This window comes from Neolamprologus brichardi, chromosome 9, assembly GCF_056152115.1.
Source record: "Neolamprologus brichardi isolate AB-2024 chromosome 9, ASM5615211v1, whole genome shotgun sequence".
NCBI classification, from domain to species: Eukaryota; Metazoa; Chordata; class Actinopteri; order Cichliformes; family Cichlidae; genus Neolamprologus; species Neolamprologus brichardi.
In genome coordinates, this window is record NC_142112.1 from 9,057,629 (window position 1) to 9,075,815 (window position 18,187).

At 43.4% G+C, this 18,187-nt stretch overlaps 1 protein-coding gene across 1 annotated transcript; it reads left to right on the forward strand.

Annotated features, from left to right (window-relative positions):
- Positions 1 to 1,003: 1,003 nt before the first annotated feature.
- LOC148101173 (uncharacterized) lies at positions 1,004 to 17,375 on the forward strand. The gene is made up of 10 exons (XM_087845703.1): positions 1,004 to 1,202; positions 2,256 to 2,533; positions 13,815 to 13,883; positions 14,190 to 14,279; positions 14,376 to 14,519; positions 15,780 to 15,927; positions 16,158 to 16,202; positions 16,305 to 16,331; positions 16,525 to 16,700; positions 17,007 to 17,375. The coding sequence occupies exons 1-10, from the start codon at positions 1,004 to 1,006 to the stop codon at positions 17,373 to 17,375; spliced, it is 1,545 nt and encodes a 514-aa protein (XP_087701829.1).
- Positions 17,376 to 18,187: the final 812 nt, after the last annotated feature.

Consider the following 18,187-nt stretch of genomic DNA (forward strand, 5'->3'; position numbering starts at 1 on the left):
TTTAATGATAATTTGTTTTTATCAAGCCAGAACTTCACTTTACTTATTTCATTAGTCATATCATCCAATAAATTCTGCAGATCATCACCAGAGCAGAAGATGTTTGTATCGTCAGCAAAGAGAGCCATTTTTAATACTTTGGACAATTGTTTAAGTTGAAGAATTTTGGGCCCAAAACTGAGCCTTGGGGTACACCACAAGCAATGTCCATACATAAGGAGCAACCACCATTTAATTTCACAAACTGCTTACTTAAATAATTCAGGACCCAATTTAAAACTACCCCTTTGACACCATAACGTTCCAGTTTTCTTATTAATACATTATGATCTATAGTGTCAAATGCCTTTGTCAAGTCTTTGAATAACCCAGCCACATATTGCTTTTTGTCTATGGAATTTGGGATGTATTCTATTGAATTCTGCTTGATCCGTACTCTCAGTGAGTAGTTTATGTTTATCTATAAATTTTTCCAGTTGGTTGTTAAACAGTTTTTCAAGAATTTCTGAGAATTGAGGTAGTAAAGAGACCAGCCTGTAGTTTATGAAATGGTGTTTGTTGCCAGATTTGTATAGGGGTATCACTTTTTCTATTTTCATTCTGTCTGGAAATCGACTAGTTTGAAATGATAAATTACAGATGTACGTAAACGGTTTTATAATAGCCTTACTATATCTTTTAACCACTATCATATCAATATCAATTGGGTTCCGGCTTGAGTGAACGCTGGTGTGCCTGGCTACTGCTACTCACCGGTACATTTTCGATTATTTCGATTATTTGGATTCAGATTTGAATGAACAGGGACATTCACACTCAGGACCAGATTGATCTCTGCCAGGGATTGATTTGCAACGCTTGTCCTCAACATCTGCTATTTCAGCTGAATGTGCTCTGACGTCGTCTTCTCAGTGAGCTGCACTAGCTTAACTGTTTGAGCTATTTCAGCCTACCTGTTCGTCGCTCCGTCTGGCTCGGCTCCTTTTCCTCCACATAATCGAAGATGTGGCCCAAGATGTTCCTGAGCTGGTCGGCACTATTATGGATTCTCCTGACGCTCGCCTACCATCCTATGGCTGGTCTGTTCCGCTATACAGCCGCTGAGCTCCTGCACCTTCGCGAGCAGCTTTTGCTCCCGTCGCCGGCGGAGCTCCACTACCACCCAGACATCACTTTCCAGCCTCGCCGGAGATACATCCATCGTGGGTCCCGCAGGATTTTCCATAACTCCAATGGAACTAAATCGTTTTGGTCTACTACTCGCCGCCCTCGCAGGAAACCTGATCGGGCTGTCAACCACCAATCTCTAGCCCACCTGCCCAGGGCGCCGACCACGATTAGCAAAAAAGAAAATACTCAGTTTCGGTCTTCTAAACATTCGCTCACTGACAAATAAGGGGCCTCTCATCCAAGACCTCCTATCTGACCGTAAGTTTGACTTTTTCTGCTAAACTGAAACCTGGCAACAACCTGATGACTTTTCTCAGCTAAATGAATCTACTCCTCCGGGGTTTGTTTACCTTTCTAAACCTCGCTGCATAGGTCGTGGGGGTGGTCTCGCGATCTTCTTTCGCTAGCATTTGAATGTCCATCCATCCATCCATCCATTCGCTTCCGCTTATCCTTTTCAGGGTCGCGGGGGGCGCTGGAGCCTATCCCAGCTGTCATAGGGCGAGAGGCGGGGTACACCCTGGACAGGTCGCCAGTCTGTCGCAGGGCCAAAACACAGAGACAGACAACCATTCGCGCTCACATTCACTCGCACATTCACACCTAATGGCAATTTGGATTTTCCAATTAACCTATCCCCACAAGCCGTCCAAAGACTGCCTTTGGACGGTGGGAGGAAGCCGGAGTACCCGGAGAGAACCCACGCAAACACAGGGAGAACATGCAAACTCCACACAGAAAGACCCCGGACTGATGTTGGAATTGAACTCAGGACCTTCTTGCTGTGCGGCAACAGTGCTAACCACCGTGCCCATTGAATTGAATGTCCCGCCAATTAATCTTGATACCTTTAGTTCCCTTGAGTGCCTTGCATGTGAGCTGACTGGACCCATTCCCACCATCATAGCTACTGTATACCGCCCCCCCCCCCCCAAAACCTAACCCTGTCTTCCTCAGTGACTTTGCTAATCTACTAACCCATCTTTCATCTCTCTCCCCAAATGTGATCTTGGTGGGAAATTTCAACATTCATATGGATAATAATGACCGTCTGCTCACCAGAGACTTTTCCTCTTGTCTCGAAGGCTCTGAATTTAAACAATTTATCGACTTTGCCATTCACTCTAAAGGACACACCCTGGACTTGGTCTGCTGTTCTGGTCTTACTCCCTCGAATCTTTCTGCTACTGAAATCCCCATAACTGACCACTTCCTCCTTTCGTTTAACCTCACTCTCTGCTGCTCTTCTACCAAGCCAACCCGTCTCATCACGTTCCGCAACATCAACAACATTGATATGGACATTCTCACTACCAGTTTGGACAATGTTCAGATTCCAGACTTCTATTCTACTCCTGATGATGTGTTTTTGTATTATAATAATTGTCTACGCATTGTCCTTGATTCTCTGGCTCCTGTAAAAACCCACTCTGTTTCCTTTGCTCACTCTGCTGCCTAGTTTACCTCTGACCTCCGAGCATTGAAGGCCAAAGCTCGGCAGCTAGAGCGTAAATATTAGAAATCTATTATAACTGTTGATTCAGAAATCTATAAATACCATGTACTTCAGTATAAAGACTCCATCAGCAAGGCCAAACAAAGCTTCTACTCTGGTATTATCAGGTCTTATTAGGGTAATGCAAGGACTCTGTTTTCAGTTCCCAACAAACTAATTCAACCCCCCAACGCTTTACCATCATTCCGCTCTCGTCTATTGCCCGTCACCTCTGGTGTACCTCAAGGCTCAGTTTTAGGCCCTCTTCTCTTCATAACATACATCCTCCCTCTAGGTACCATTTTCCGCTAATTTGATCTTCAGTTTCACTGTTTTGCTGATGACACCCAGTTATATCTCTCTTGCAGACCTGATTCCTCCCTCCCACCCTCCTCCCTCACAGAATGTCTATCCGAGTTAAAATCCTGGTTTATCTCTAATTTTCTCAAGCTCAACGAGAATAAAACTGAAATCCTTCTTATTGGCACCAAATCCAACCTTTTGAAGGTGAACCATTTCTCACTCACCATCGAGAACTCCACAGTTTTCCCTTCTCCTCAGGTTAAGAGCCTTGGTGTCATCCTAGACAGTTCACTATCCCTTAAATCTCACATCAATAATCTCACCCGTTCTGCCTACTTCCATCTACGCAACATTAACAGATTGCTTCCTTCTCTTTCCACCCAGTCTACGTCCATTCTTGTCCACAGTCTTGTTACCTCCCGTATTGACTACTGCAATTCTCTTTTGCATGGTCTCCCCCAAAAATTCCCCCATAAGCTTCAACTGGTTCAGAACTCTGCTGCTCGCATTATCATCAGAACCCCTCCTACCAGCACATCACCTGTTCTTCAGGAACTTCACTGGCTCCCTGTGAAATTCCAGATAATATTCAAACTTCTGCTCACCTTCAAGGCCATTCATAACCTCGCTCCTCCTTACCTTTCTTACCTGTTAAGCAGTACCTGTTCTGCCCGTTCACTTCGATGTTCTTCTTCAATCCAGCTTGCTGTACCTTCTTTCCGCCTCACCACCATGGGAAGCAGAGCTTTCAGCTGCTCTGCTCCCAGACTGTGGAGCTCTCTACCCCCAAATATAAGCAACATTGGTTCTCTCCCACAGTTTAAATCCCAACTCAAAACCCATCTGTTCAAATCTGCATATTCACTGTGAATCCACTGTTAGTTAATTTTATCCTGTGCTTTTTGTTTTATTGTTCTTATTTTGACATTGTTTTATTATGTTTTGATCCTATTGTAAAGTGTCCTTGGGTGACTTGAAAGGTGCTCATAAATAAAATGTATTATTATTATTATTAATATCAGTACAATCCAAAGATTGCCACAACCTCCATATTATATTCTTCACGGTCATTACAAATTAAATACTTGGGATAGTTTTCTTGTCCAGCCCCACATTTTATAACACTGTTCAGTATTTCCCATAAACTTTTAATATTATTTCTATTTATATCTAATTGCTTCTTATAGTATTCCTTTTTACTATATTTAAGTATATTAATTAACTTATTTTTATATCTTTTGTATCTGATTTCAGCATCTTCAGTTCTCTTTCTTAAGAAATCTCTGTATAGAGCATTTTTCTTTATAGAGGCATTTTGCAGACCTTTTCTTATCCATGGACAGCCCATATATTTATGTTTCCTACTATATCGCTTTATTGGACAGTTGGTATTATACAATAATGTAAACATTCTAAGGAATTCATTATACGCACTATGAACGTCTTGTTTCTGATATATTTCACCCTAGTTCTGTTTCATTAAATTTTTTTTCAATGCATTGACTCTTTCTTCTGTTCTTGCTTGTCTGTACTCTTTTTTACTGTCCACTTTATTGATCTTGTAATTCCTATCATAGATGGTAAAAATTGGAAGATGGTCACTTATGTCTTTAATCAGGAGTCCACTTACAGTCTTATTTTTAATGTCATTTGTAAAAATGTTGTCTATGCACAATGTGATGTGATCCTGGTAGTCTAGTAATTTTTCTGCATTTTGGATGTGAAGGAGCTTTACCTCCACAGGCGTGTGCTGCTGAACTTGGGGAGCCGCTACAACGAGTCTTCAATCTCAGTCTGCGACTGGGGAGAGTGCCCGCCCTATGGAAGACATCCTGCATCGTCCCGGTCCCCAAAAGGAACCGGCCCAATGAGCTGAATGACTTCCGACCGGTGGCACTGACATCACATCTTATGAAGACTCTAGAGCGGCTCTTCCTCAACCTCCTCCGACCACAGGTACAACATGCCCAGGACCCACTACAGTTCGCCTACAAGGCGGGTGTCGGAGTGGAGGATGCCATCCTGTACCTCCTGCATAGAGCCCACTCACACCTCGATGGGGGAAAAGGCACGGTCAGGATCCTGTTTCTTGACTTTTCCAGTGCCTTTAATACCATCCGGCCCTGTCTGCTCCAGGAGAAACTGAACAGGATGGAGGTGGACCCCTGCCTGGTGGCTTGGATCTCCGACTACCTCACCGACAGGCCACAGTACGTCAGGCTAAAGGACATCACGTCTGACACTGTGGTCAGCAGCACAGGAGCACCACAGGGAACTGTGCTGTCCCCTCTTCTCTTCACCCTGTACACCTCTGACTTCTGCTACAACTCTGAATTATGCCACATTCAGAAGTTTGCAGACGACACAGCCATCATGGGGTGTATCTGGGATGACCAGGAAGAGGAGTACAGAAGTCTGGTGAGGAACTTTGTCGCATGGAGTCACACAAACCACCTGCAACTCAACACCTCAAAGACTAAGGAACTGGTTGTGGACTTTGGGAGGTCCAGAGCAGGTCCACTGCCGGTTCAGATAGAGGGGGAGGAGGTGGAGGTGGTCAACAAGTACAAGTACCTCGGGCTGTGGGTGGACAATAAACTGGACTGGTCATGCAACACAGAGCACCTGTACAAAAAAGCCCAAAGCCGACTGTACTTCCTCAGGAGGCTGAGGTCTTTTAACATCCGCAGGAAGCTCCTGAGGATGTTTTACCAGTCGGTGGTTGCTGGAGTACTGTTCTATGCTGTGGTGTGCTGGGGGAGCAGCACAGCAAAGAAGGACTCATCCAGGCTGGAAAAACTGATCAGGAAGGCTGGCTCTGTGGTCGGCATGAAGCTGGACACTCTGGTGTCAGTGGCAGAGAAAAGGACACTAAAGAAACTGCTGGACATTATGGACAATGCTAGGCATCCTCTGCACACGGCCATAAACAACCAGAAGAGTCTGTTCAGTGACAGGTTGCTTCTCCCAAAGACAAGAACCAACAGACTTAAAAACTCCTTTGTCCCACACGCCATCAGACTGTTTAACTCCTCTCTGGAGGGGAGAGGGAGGGGAAACAGGAGGACAAAGGAGGGGGGAACAACTAAGCTGTAGTGCCTCTTCTCTTCACTGTGCAATTACCTTTTGTGCAATACTTTTGTTAATAATCAGCGGTGCAATAGACCTCAATACTTTAAATGTGCAATTCACTTGTATTTTTATTTTTATTTTTATTTTTATTCCTATTTATTCTATTTATCCCCTTTGTATATTTTATCTATATATGTCTTTGTATTTATATATGTGTGTGTATATATATATATATATATATAATATTCTTAACTCTGTAACTTCTGTCGGTGCTGTGCTTTTTGGAAAACAAATTTCCCAGAGGAACCCACCCGAGGGATTAATAAAGTTTTATCTTATCTTATCTTATCTTATCTTACAAGTTCAAGGATACTTTTCTGCTGCAACCTGATAGTGGAAATTTCCTCCATTAAGAAGTAAAGAGACCTTTTAATGTCCCCGACTTCCTCAGCTGACGGAGTCCTCTTCAGCCCCATTGTATCTGGTTCCACTGGTAGCAGGTTCAGTCAGCTGTTTCCTCGGTCAGCTGTTAGCTTTCTCAGCTGTTAGCCTGGTAGCTTGTTGGCTAGCCTGCAATTACCTCTTTAACTTTGATAATCCAGTCCAATATCCTGTATCAGAGTCATACAGTTATAACAGTCATGATTCTGTTTTTGAATGGATGTCCAAGGTGTAGTTTATACACTGGAGTAAGTATCTTGTTTGCACTAAAGAGGTTTGACATTAATGTCATAGACGGTTGCAGACGGAGACGGGAAACTCAAAAACACTGAAAGGCAAATAATGCAAAACTTTACTGGGACATATATAAACTAAACATACGAAGAGGCACACGGGGGAAACGCACAGCCATGAGGGAGAATGCAACACTATACTTAGGGAGATAGCGGCAAACACAAAGTACAATGACGAGGGAACAGAAGACACATAAGGAACGCAAGACCGACACATGAGTTTGACAGAGAAGTGGAGGAAAGGTAGATTAGAGGGAGCGAGGGAACGAGAGGAGACATGAGAAACATAACAGGCAGGGGGTAAGAGAGTGAAACATGAGGAGGGAAGCAAGACACAATAACTCACAACATATATAAACACAGACACACACAGAGACACAGAGGCCAAAGACACAAGAGGGAATCTGATCATCAAGACGCTAAACAGGGAATATAAGAAACTCAAAACAGAATAACTAAGACTGCAAATGAACCAGAGTATGAACTATGATACAAAGTAACACTAAAACATGTGGTGGCAGATTTCTTTTCTCATGTATTAATCACATATTTAATCATATCACATTAGTTATAGTAATATCACTTTCTCACTTTACTATAGTAAGAGCACTCCCATCACCAGTTTACATGCATGTGGAAAGTTAACACAGTGAGGCCGTTGTAATGAGAGACGTTAAACAGATAGTGAGGCTCCTTCTGCTTATCAGGGATGTAAATTCTTAGGTGATGGCTAAGCAGAAAACAAGGTCATAATTCTCTCTGTGAGGGAGGGGGTATAGCCCCCCCCAATGAGAGGGGCCAACATGTAAGAGTTTGAGGAATGTTCTTTGTCTGTGTCTCTGTATATGCTATATAAGATGTAACGGTGGTGGCCACATTTCAGAGATGGTCCTGGTGTTTCACTGGGATGCTCTCTCCACATTGTGTTTATTAAACCCACTTCAAATCAAGCTCACTGGGTGTGTTGCAGGTTATTGTTAACATTGCCATGACAATTTGGCGTCACGAACAGGATTCCTCACGTGAGTTTCGCTGAATCGCAGGTATGCGGTGACTGGCCATCCTGGGGGAAAATAGTCCCAGTCCCACCGTTCTTTTGTTTTCAAAAAAGGGGGAACCGCTAGAGGCCTTCAGCGACTCACACATGCAGGAATTTAACGAACTATGAGGAAAGAAATGGGAAAAGAATCTGCAACAGTGAGCTGTTTTGATTTGGGGGGAGTTTTCAAGCGGACCACAAAAAGGGAAAACCTCAAAAAAACGACGCCTAAATTATGGATTGTCGTGGGAAGGACTTTTCTGTCCTTGGGAAGGACTCTTCTGTCTTTGGGTTTATGGTTTTTAGCACTTTGTACCGAAGCAAAGGCTGCAGAGGGGACGCCCGGCTGCAATGGGTGCTGAGCTCAGCAAAGCGGCTACAGGAGCCGTGGGGAGGTTGTGTCCCTGGAGGGGGTCTGGGTGAAAACTCCAAATGGGTGAAGTATGTGTTGTGTAAGAGAAAGATGTTGACAGGAATAAGAGTTTTGTTTGTTTGTTTGTAGTTTTTTTTAAAGTTGTTGTTGCTTTTGTTGTTTTCTTTTTCTTTCTTTTTTTTTGTTTTTGTTTTGGATGGACCACTGGGAGGGAAACCTCAGGAATACGACACCTAATTTCAGGACTGTTGTGGGAAGGACTCTGTCCTTAGTTTCTGGTGTTTAACACTTTTGCACCATAAGGAAAAGGCTGGACGGCGAACACGCTTGTCCACAAAGCTGAGATCAGCAGTACGGCCACCTCCAGGTGGTCCGGGCAAATCCAGGTTTTGATTGGATGATTTTTTTTTCTCTTTCAGAAATATGGGAAAGAATACGTACAGTATGAAGTGTGTAGAAACTGAGGAATGCAGTTTCACTTGGTGTTCGCTCGCTCTGTGGTATAGTACCACTTCCTGTTCCTGCTCAAACACAGTGGTGTTTCTGAGTAGCTTATTTGCTTAGCAGTTTAATTAACAACTTTTAAATACATTCTTTTTTCATAGTATAATCTTCACGTGCTTCATCCGAAGCACACTTTCTGTGTACTCACTACCTAATTTATAGCCAAAGTATTCACTCACTGTCTCTGTACTGTTTCGCTAGCTTAGCTCGTAGCCGACTCGTTAGCACCATGGCTACTTCACCTGTCCCTCCTGCACTTTCTTGCTCATTGTGTCAGATGTTTAGTTACTCCTCGGCCTCCTTTAACAGTAATGATATCTGTAACAAATGTAGCATATTTGCAGCTCTGGAGGCCAGGATTACTGAACTGGAGACTCGGCTTCGCACCCTTCACTCACCCTTAGCTAGCCAGGCCCCTGTAGCTGGTGCAGCCGAAGATAGCGTAGGCCCCGCTAGCTGTTCCCCGGCAGATCCCAAGCAGCTGCGGAAAGAGGGCGGCTGGGTAACGGTGAGGAGGAAGCATAGTCCTAAACAGAAGCCCCAGGTACACCACCAACCCGTTCATGTGTCTAACCGTTTTTCCCCACTCGGTGACACACCCGCTGGGGGTCAAACTCTGGTAATTGGTGATTCTGTTCTCAGACATGTGAAGCTAGAGACACCGGCAACCATAGTCAATTGTCTTCCAGGGGCCAGAGCAGGCGACATTGAAGGAAATTTAAAACTGCTGGCTAAGGGTAAACGTAAATTCAGTAAAATCATAATTCACGTCGGCAGTAATGACACCCGGTTACGCCAATCGGAGGTCACTAAAATCAATATTGAATCGGTGTGCAACTTTGCCAAAACAATGTCGGACTCTGTAGTTTTCTCTGGTCCCCTCCCCAATCAGACCAGGAGTGACATGTTTAGCCGCATGTTCTCCTTAAATTGCTGGCTGTCTGAGTGGTGTCCCAGAAATGATGTGGGCTTCATAGATAATTGGCAAACCTTCTGGAGGAAAACTGGTCTTGTTAGGAGAGATGGCATCCATCCCACTTTGGATGGAGCAGCTCTCATTTCTAGAAATATGGACAAATTTATTAAACCCCTCAAAATATGACTATCCAGAGTTGGGACCAGGAAGCAGAGTTGCAGTCTTACACGCCTCTCTGCAGCTTCCCTCCTCCTGCTACCCCCCCAAAAACCCATCTCCATAGAGACTGTGTCAGCTTCCAAAATGACAAAAAACAAACTAAAAACCAGCAACAAACAACTTAAACATAAACAATTACAAAGAAAGAACAATACAGTATCCACACCTGAACCAAAGAGTAAAACAGTGAAATGTGGATTATTAAATATTAGGTCTCTCTCCTCCAAGTCTCTGTTAGTACATGACTTAATAATTGATCAACAAATTGATTTACTCTGCCTTACAGAAACCTGGTTGCAGCAGGATGATTATGTTAGTTTAAATGAATCAACACCCCCGAGTCATTCTAACTACCAGAAATCTCGAAGCACAGGTCGAGGGGGCGGTGTGGCAGCAATTTTTCACACCAGTCTATTAATTAATGAAAGACCAAGACAGACTTTTAATTCATTTGAAAGCCTGATGCTTAACATTGTCCACCCCAGCTGTGAAACTCAGAAACCAGTCTTACTTGTTATCATCTACCGTCCACCTGGGCCTTACACAGAGTTTCTGTCTGATTTCTCAGACTTTATATCTAATTTAGTTCTGAGCTCAGATAAAATAATTATTGTGGGTGATTTTAACATCCACGTAGATGCTAAAAATGAAAGCCTCAACATGGCATTTAATCTGTTATTAGACTCAATTGGTTTCTCTCAAAATGTAAAAGAACCCACCCGCCACTTTAATCACACTCTAGATCTTGTTTTAACATATGGCATAGAATCTGAACATTTAACAGTGTTTCCTGAAAACCCTCTCCTGTCTGATCATTTCTTGATAACATTTACATTTACAATAATTGATTACGCAGCAGTGGAGAGTGGACTTTATCAAAGTAGATGTCTTTCTGAAAGCGCTGTAACTAAGTTTAAGAATATAATCCACCCACTGTTATCATCGTTAATGCCCTGTACCAACACAGAGCAGAGCAGCTATCTGAACGCTACCCCAACAGAGGTCGATTATCTTGTTAATAATTTCACCTCCTCACTACGTACGACTCTGGATACTGTAGCTCCAGTGAAAACTAAGGTCTCTAATCAGAAGTACCTGACTCCGTGGTATAATTCTCAAACACGTACCCTAAAGCAGATGACTCGTAATCTGGAGAGGAAATGGCGTGTCACAAATTTAGAGGATCATCATTTAGCCTGGAGAAATAGTTTGTTGCTTTATAAGAAAGCCCTTCGCAAAGCCAGAACAGCTTACTACTCATCACTGATTGAAGAAAATAAGAACAACCCCAGGTTTCTCTTCAGCACTTTAGCCAGGCTGACAAAAAATCAGAGCTCTTTTGAGCCAACCATCCCTTTAACGTTAACTAGTAATGACTTCATGAACTTCTTCACAAATAGAATTTTTATCATTAGAGAAAAAATTACCAATAATAATCCCACAGATGTAATATTATCTACAGCTACTCTTAGTACCATTGATGTTAAGTTAGACTCTTTTTCTCCAATCGATCTTTCTGAGTTAACTTCAATAATTACTTCCTCCAAACCATCAACGTGTCTTTTAGACCCCATTCCTACAAAACTGCTCAAAGAAGTCCTGCCATTGATGAATTCTTCGATCTTAAATATGATCAACCTATCTCTAATAATCGGCTATGTACCACAGGCCTTCAAGGTGGCTGCAGTTAAACCTTTACTCAAAAAGCCATCTCTAGACCCAGCAGTCGTAGCTAATTATAGGACAATCTCCAGCCTTCCTTTCATATCAAAAATCCTTGAAAGAGTAGTTGTCAAACAGCTAACAGATCATCTGCAGAGGAATGGTTTATTTGAAGAGTTTCAGTCAGGTTTCAGAGCTCATCACAGCACAGAAACAGCTTTAGTGAAGGTTACAAATGATCTTCTTATGGCCTCTGACAGTGGACTCATCTCTGTGCTTGTCCTTCTTGACCTTAGTGCAGCATTCGATACTGTTGACCATAATATCCTATTAGAGCGATTAGAACATGCTGTAGGTATTACAGGTATTGCACTGCAGTGGTTTGTATCATATCTATCTAATAGACTCCAATTTGTGCATGTAAATGGAGAGTCTTCTTCACACACTGAGGTTAATTATGGAGTTCCACAGGGTTCAGTGCTAGGACCAATTCTGTTTACATTATACATGCTTCCCCTAGGCAGCATCATTAGAAGACATAGCATACATTTTCACTGCTATGCAGATGACACCCAGCTCTATCTGTCCATGAAGCCAGATAACACACACCAATTAGTTAAACTGCAGGAATGTCTTAAAGACATAAAGACCTGGATGGCCACTAACTTTCTGCTTCTTAATTCAGATAAAACTGAGGTCATGGTACTCAGCGCTGAAAAGCTTAGAAATATGGTATCTAACCAGATTCTTACTCTGGATGGCATTACCTTGGCCTCCAGTAACACTGTGAGGAATCTTGGAGTCATTTTTGACCACGATATGTCCTTCAACGCACATATTAAACAAATATGTAAGACTGCGTTCTTCCATTTGCGCAACATCTCTAAAATTAGAAATATCCTGTCTCAGAGTGACGCTGAAAAACTAGTTCATGCATTTATTACTTCCAGGCTGGACTACTGCAATTCATTATTATCAGAATGTCCAAAAAACTCACTGAAAAGCCTTCAGCTAATCCAAAATGCTGCAGCAAGAGTCCTGACAGGGACTAGAAAGAGAGAGCATATTTCTCCTGTTTTGGCTTCCCTTCATTGGCTTCCTGTTAAATCCAGATTTGAATTCAAAATCCTGCTCCTCACATACAAGGTCTTAAATAATCAGGCCCCATCTTATCTTAATGACCTTGTAGTATCATATCACCCTATTAGAGCACTTCGCTCCCGCTCTGCAGGCCTACTTGTTGTTCCTAGAGTATTTAAAAGTAGAATGGGAGGGAGAGCCTTCAGTTTTCAGGCCCCTCTTCTGTGGAACCAGCTTCCAGTTTGGATTCGGGAGACAGACACTATCTCTACTTTTAAGATTAGGCTTAAAACTTTCCTTTTTGCTAAAGCATATAGTTAGGGCTGGACCAGGTGACCCTGAATCCTCCCTTAGTTTTGCTGCAATAGATGTAGGCTGCCGGGGGATTCCCATGATGCATTGAGTTTTTCCTTTCCAGTCACTTTCTCGCTCACTATGTATTAACAGACCTCTCTGTATTGAATCATATCTGTTATTAACCTCTGTCTCTCTTCCACAGCATGTCTTTTATCCTGTCTTCCTTCTCTCACCCCAACCGATCGCAGCAGATGGCCGCCCCTCCCTGAGCCTGGTTCTGCCGGAGGTTTCTTCCTGTTAAAAGGGAGTTTTTCCTTCCCACTGTCGCCAAAGTGCTTGCTCATAGGGGGTCATATGATTGTTGGGTTTTTCTCTGTATCTATGAAGCGCCTTGAGGCGACTTTTGTTGTGATTTGGCGCTATATAAATAAAATTGAATTGAATTGAATTGAATTGAATCCCTAATTTAAATATAAGACTTGTATTTAATATTTGAATGAAAAACGGCTCCCTGATGTTTCGAACCCTGAACTGTAACCATCTCCAGCTGCTGCTTGTTCGTGTGTCCCTGTGCCTTCAGTTTGTATTCAATAAGTGGCTCTATAGAGTTGAGTTAGGCTGACTGACTTTGTTATAATATCCCATTTCTTTATCTTGATAAACTCTTCGGTTGCTTTTGCTTTGGCCCATTATCCAATCATGTTCGCTCTCACTCATCAGAATTCACACGACGTCTATCAGCAGTAACACAGATACCTGAAAGCCCTGAATTAAAGCTGAAGATCTGCACTTCAATCATATATTCAGTGTTTGTCAGTTGATTTTAAATCAAAGTCAACTGTCACTGACAAACAAACTGTGCATCTAATTGTATATAAACATGCACCTGCAGCAGAGCATGTTTAATGCATTGGTTATTAGACACAGTGTGTGTTTTCTGTCTCATACAGGCTCAGTTAGGCCTTACTGAGGCGGAGCTGAAGGAGCTCATCAGTGAGAGAGAGAGAAAAGAGATAAAGGTGAGTGATGTGGTGTCAACACGACTGCAGGATCGTATGTGTTTATTCTCTCACACGTGCACTTTGTTTGTTTGTTTTGTTAAGATAGCATGCTACATTGTTCCAGGAGCCAATCAGAGAGCAGAGATCTTTAGCTGACACTTAAAAACTGTTTGTATTCATGTGGCCGAGCTGCTCATGTTTAATGAAATCAGAAAAGAAAATGACAGAATAGATACACTTTCGTTTGTCACATTTTGCATTTATGTTTGTCTCTGAATTCTTCTTTTCTACTTTTCCGCTGGTTGCTGTTCGTGCTTTAATCAGGATACTGCAGAGAGGGAGACGGATGGAGCCGTTTGTGCTTTTTCCAAGCTGATCTCCAGCGTGGAGCACTGCCAAGCTGAAGTCTTGGAGGTGACCAACTACAGAGACAATCATACTATTTTTGTCTCAAAGCAGACGAGACATTTGTCGGCATATTTGTGAACACACGCTTTCTGTGGCACCCAGGTGATAGAGATGACTCTTCGAGCGGCAGAGCGCAGAGCTCAGAGCGTGCTGAGAGAGCTGGAAGAAGAAATAGCTGAGCTCAAACGCAGGAGCTCAGCACTGAGTCAGCTGGCTCTGTCTGAGGACTACATCTTCTTTCTCAAGGTATGAAGAAATAATGAAATGAGGCACCAGATAAAATAATACAGACGTTTGCAGTGCTCCACTAGTTACTCTCAGAAAGTAGCTATAAGTCCAGTTAAGGAATATACTGACGAGGTGAGAACTGAGATGCAGAGATGTGAAACCCTGGATCAGGATTACTCATCTTGCTAGAGGCACTCGCTGCTGGGAGACATGAACATGTCTTCTCCACTCTCCACTCTACTCCTGATGCTTTTATGTTATTGTTTGCATAAAACTACCAAATGATTGTCAGAGAATTGTGAGAGCCACGGTTACTAATGGTACTAAAAGCTGGGGCGCCCCGGTCACGCTCACAGCACAGTTCGGTATAAGCAGCGTTTGTTAGGGTGCAGACACGTGACCAGGGAGGAGAGGGCTGTAGAGGTGCTCGTGGTGGCAACAGCAACGAGTGAATGAAGCTGATGAGCATCGCCCATTCAGTTGCTAGAGGTTGCTGTTAGTCAGTGGGAAATTTCTTCCTCAAGCCTTGGACCAGTCGACCAGTCATTAGAAAAGAAGCATCCCCAACGAGCTGGCAAAAAGTTTGTGATTCATTTGGTCAGCAGCGTATTGTAGCACTGTAGTTCACTGGAATCGACAGATTCTCTGAGCTGAAGTGAAACAAGAACAAAGGGAAGATTTAAACGAAATGTTGTGTCTTTTGAAACACATCGGCTGTGGCTGAGGCACGACTTTTCTGGTTTGTGCCACACCTTATACTCCTGCTCAGCCAGTAGGTAGTCAGTAGCAATCTGCTAGCAACCAAAGCATTTAGTGGGAGGTTTTTGGTGCAAACTCCAGGAACCACTGCCAACTACCTTTCCAGCAGAAACTACTGATGTTTCCAGATGTAATCTGCAGTGAGGGGAGGGAGTGCATGGACGAGAGTCTGGAAACAAGCAGATATGTTCTGGAGAGACGAGAGAATGAAGGTTCGAGTTCAATGAGAGGGAGACAGGTGAACATGTAAGGAGTACATGGATGAGTTTGAAGGACGGTGCATGAGAGAGGTGCAGAAGAGAGTGCAGCAGGGTGGACCTTTTCCTAAACCGCCGATGAAAATGAAATCGATGATTACTGGAATTTGTTATTTGGTAAATGGACTGATTCTTATATAGCGCTTTTCTACTCTCACTTGGCCCTAAGTAACTGGAATTTGGCTACTTTGAGCATATAGTATGATTAACATGATATGTAACATAGACTGTATGTCTTTATGACATTCCTATCCCCCTGCAGACGTTCCCTTCCCTGTCTGCACCTCCGCCGGCTAAGAACTGGTCCGGAGTCTCTGTGTCATCTCAGCTGACGTCAGGTGTGATTCTCAGGTCCGTCAATCAGATGATGGAGCAGTTTCACAAAGAGCTGCGAGTACTGCCAGAAATCTGTAAGTCTTCATTCCCACCTCAAGTTAAACTGGGCAGTAAAGTCATGTTGAAGATTCAAAAGAGCAAATAGTGTCTGTAAACCTTTGCAACTCAGTGGAACGTCTGTACAACAGCAACGTAGCCAAAAAAAGACCATCCACCAAGTTCAAACTCTGCATGATCATGTTTTCATTAACAAACATCAAATATTAACTGAACATTACAAAAATGTGTCTCTCCGTACTGGTAGGTCAGCAATCGTCATCAATCCAGTCGTTATCTAAACCCAACCTGAGTAAGTGTTTTAATGACAGCTTCTTTACATGCTAATATTCTTCTTCTAATAAATGACTTGAAGAAAATGTCAACAAGTTAATTTATCACATTTTCTTTGCAGAGGTTAGGAGGGTTCAAGAATATGCAGGTATGGACTTAAATCCTTTTAGCGTTTACTTTTGTTTGAGCCCCGAGCTACACTGGCAGGTTTTTAGAAACTTTCAAAGACGTTTTGGCATTTACAGTTTACCGGACATCATTCATCTTTAACCCGAACTCAAGTCAAGTCAGCTGTTACAGGATGGAGGAACTAACCATTGCTCTATCACTGTATCTGTCAGTCGACATCACTTTGGATCCCACCACAGCCCACCCACGTCTCACCGTCTCAGCAGATGGGAAGAGGGTTTACTGTGGAGATCGCCATCAGGTGGTACCAGACAACCTGAAACGCTTTGACCGGGTAGTGTGTGTGCTGGCCAACCAGGGCTTCAACTCAGGGCGCCATTACTGGGAGGTAAACAATACGGAAACAAGCTCTTTTAGTTTAAACTCTCAGTCTCTACAAACAAAGCAGTCCATCTGATGGGGACGTGGAGACATGAGCAAGGAGAGCTTTATGACATCTTGAGTTTAGTGAGAAGATTTTATGTTTCTTTTTGATAAATTACTGATTAATTTGTGTTTTTAATTTCTTTCTTTAACATATGGGGGATCTCCCATCATAACTGGAAAACTATGGCATCCACATTAAAGATCAAAGCGCACTGCAAATTCGGTGTCCAATGTCTAAATTAATCATTACCACAATGTCCTCTTTCAGGTGGAGGTAGGGGGGAAGACTGATTGGGACCTCGGCGTGGCCAGTCGGTCCATCAACCGTAAGGGTAAAATCACCGTGAGCCCCGCCCATGGATACTGGTTTCTCAGCCTTCGGGATCACTCCGAGTTCGCCTTCAGAACAGAACCATCGACCAACTTGACGGTTCCCATCAGACCGTCCCGGGTGGGAATCTATGTCGACTATGACAAGGGACTGTTGTCCTTCTACAACGTAGATGCCAAAGTGCTAATGTTTACATTCACAGATAGTTTTTCTGACACCATCCATCCGTTCTTCAGCCCCTGTACAAATAAATCGGGACGCAATGAGGCTCCACTAATCATCTGTCCTGTTGCGATGACAGAATGAAACTATATCAACTGCTTCAAGACTTGGATACAGAAACATCTGCAACTAATAACTGATCATTTTATTCTTTGCAGCACATCCATCCATCCATTCGCTTCCGCTTATCCTTTTCAGGGTCACGGGGGGCGCTGGAGCCTATCCCAGCTGTCATAGGGCGAGAGGCGGGGTACACCCTGGACAGGTCGCCAGTCTGTCGCAGGGCAAACACACAGGGACAGACAACCATTCGCACTCACATTCACTCGCACATTCACACCTATGGGCAATTTGGATTATCCAATTAACCTATCCCCACAAGCTGCATGTCTTTGGACGGTGGGAGGAAGCCGGAGTACCCGGAGGGAACCCACACAAACACGGGGAGAACATGCAAACTCCACACAGAAAGACCTGATGGTGGAATTGAACTCAGGACCTTCTTGCTGTGCGGCAACAGTGCTAACCACCGTGCCACCGTGCTGCCCACTCTTTGCAGCACAATAAAGAAGAATATGGCCTTTGGTTAGCATATGCTAAAGCTGCCATTGTGATTAATGTTGGCAGAAAATGTGAAATTCTTTCTGGAAAATACGGACATCCGTCAAACTAAAGATGAGCGAGGCTATCTGGCCTGCTTTCAGCCTCAGCGGCCTGCATTACCGATGGCATGGAGTCACATGTGGATTTGGCAGTTTACACTTCTGGAAAGGCACACTTACTACATCATGAAACAAGAGCCAGGACTGTTATATCAGAAAGTGCTCTCCTCGGCCGTCAGACATTTAGAGACTGCTGCACAAAAAGAAACACTTCATTGTGTTCCTAAAGTTGGA

What these genes read in the sequence shown, in the direction of transcription:
- LOC148101173 (XM_087845703.1), top strand. Translation starts at nt 1,004, where the DNA reads ATGTGGCCCAAGATGTTCCTGAGCTGGTCGGCACTATTATGGATTCTC. An exon ending in GCCAAGCTGAAGTCTTGGAG is followed by an intron (nt 14,280 to 14,375) that starts GTGACCAACTAC and finishes TGTGGCACCCAG; the next exon opens with GTGATAGAGATGACTCTTCG. An exon ending in ACTACATCTTCTTTCTCAAG is followed by an intron (nt 14,520 to 15,779) that starts GTATGAAGAAAT and finishes ATCCCCCTGCAG; the next exon opens with ACGTTCCCTTCCCTGTCTGC.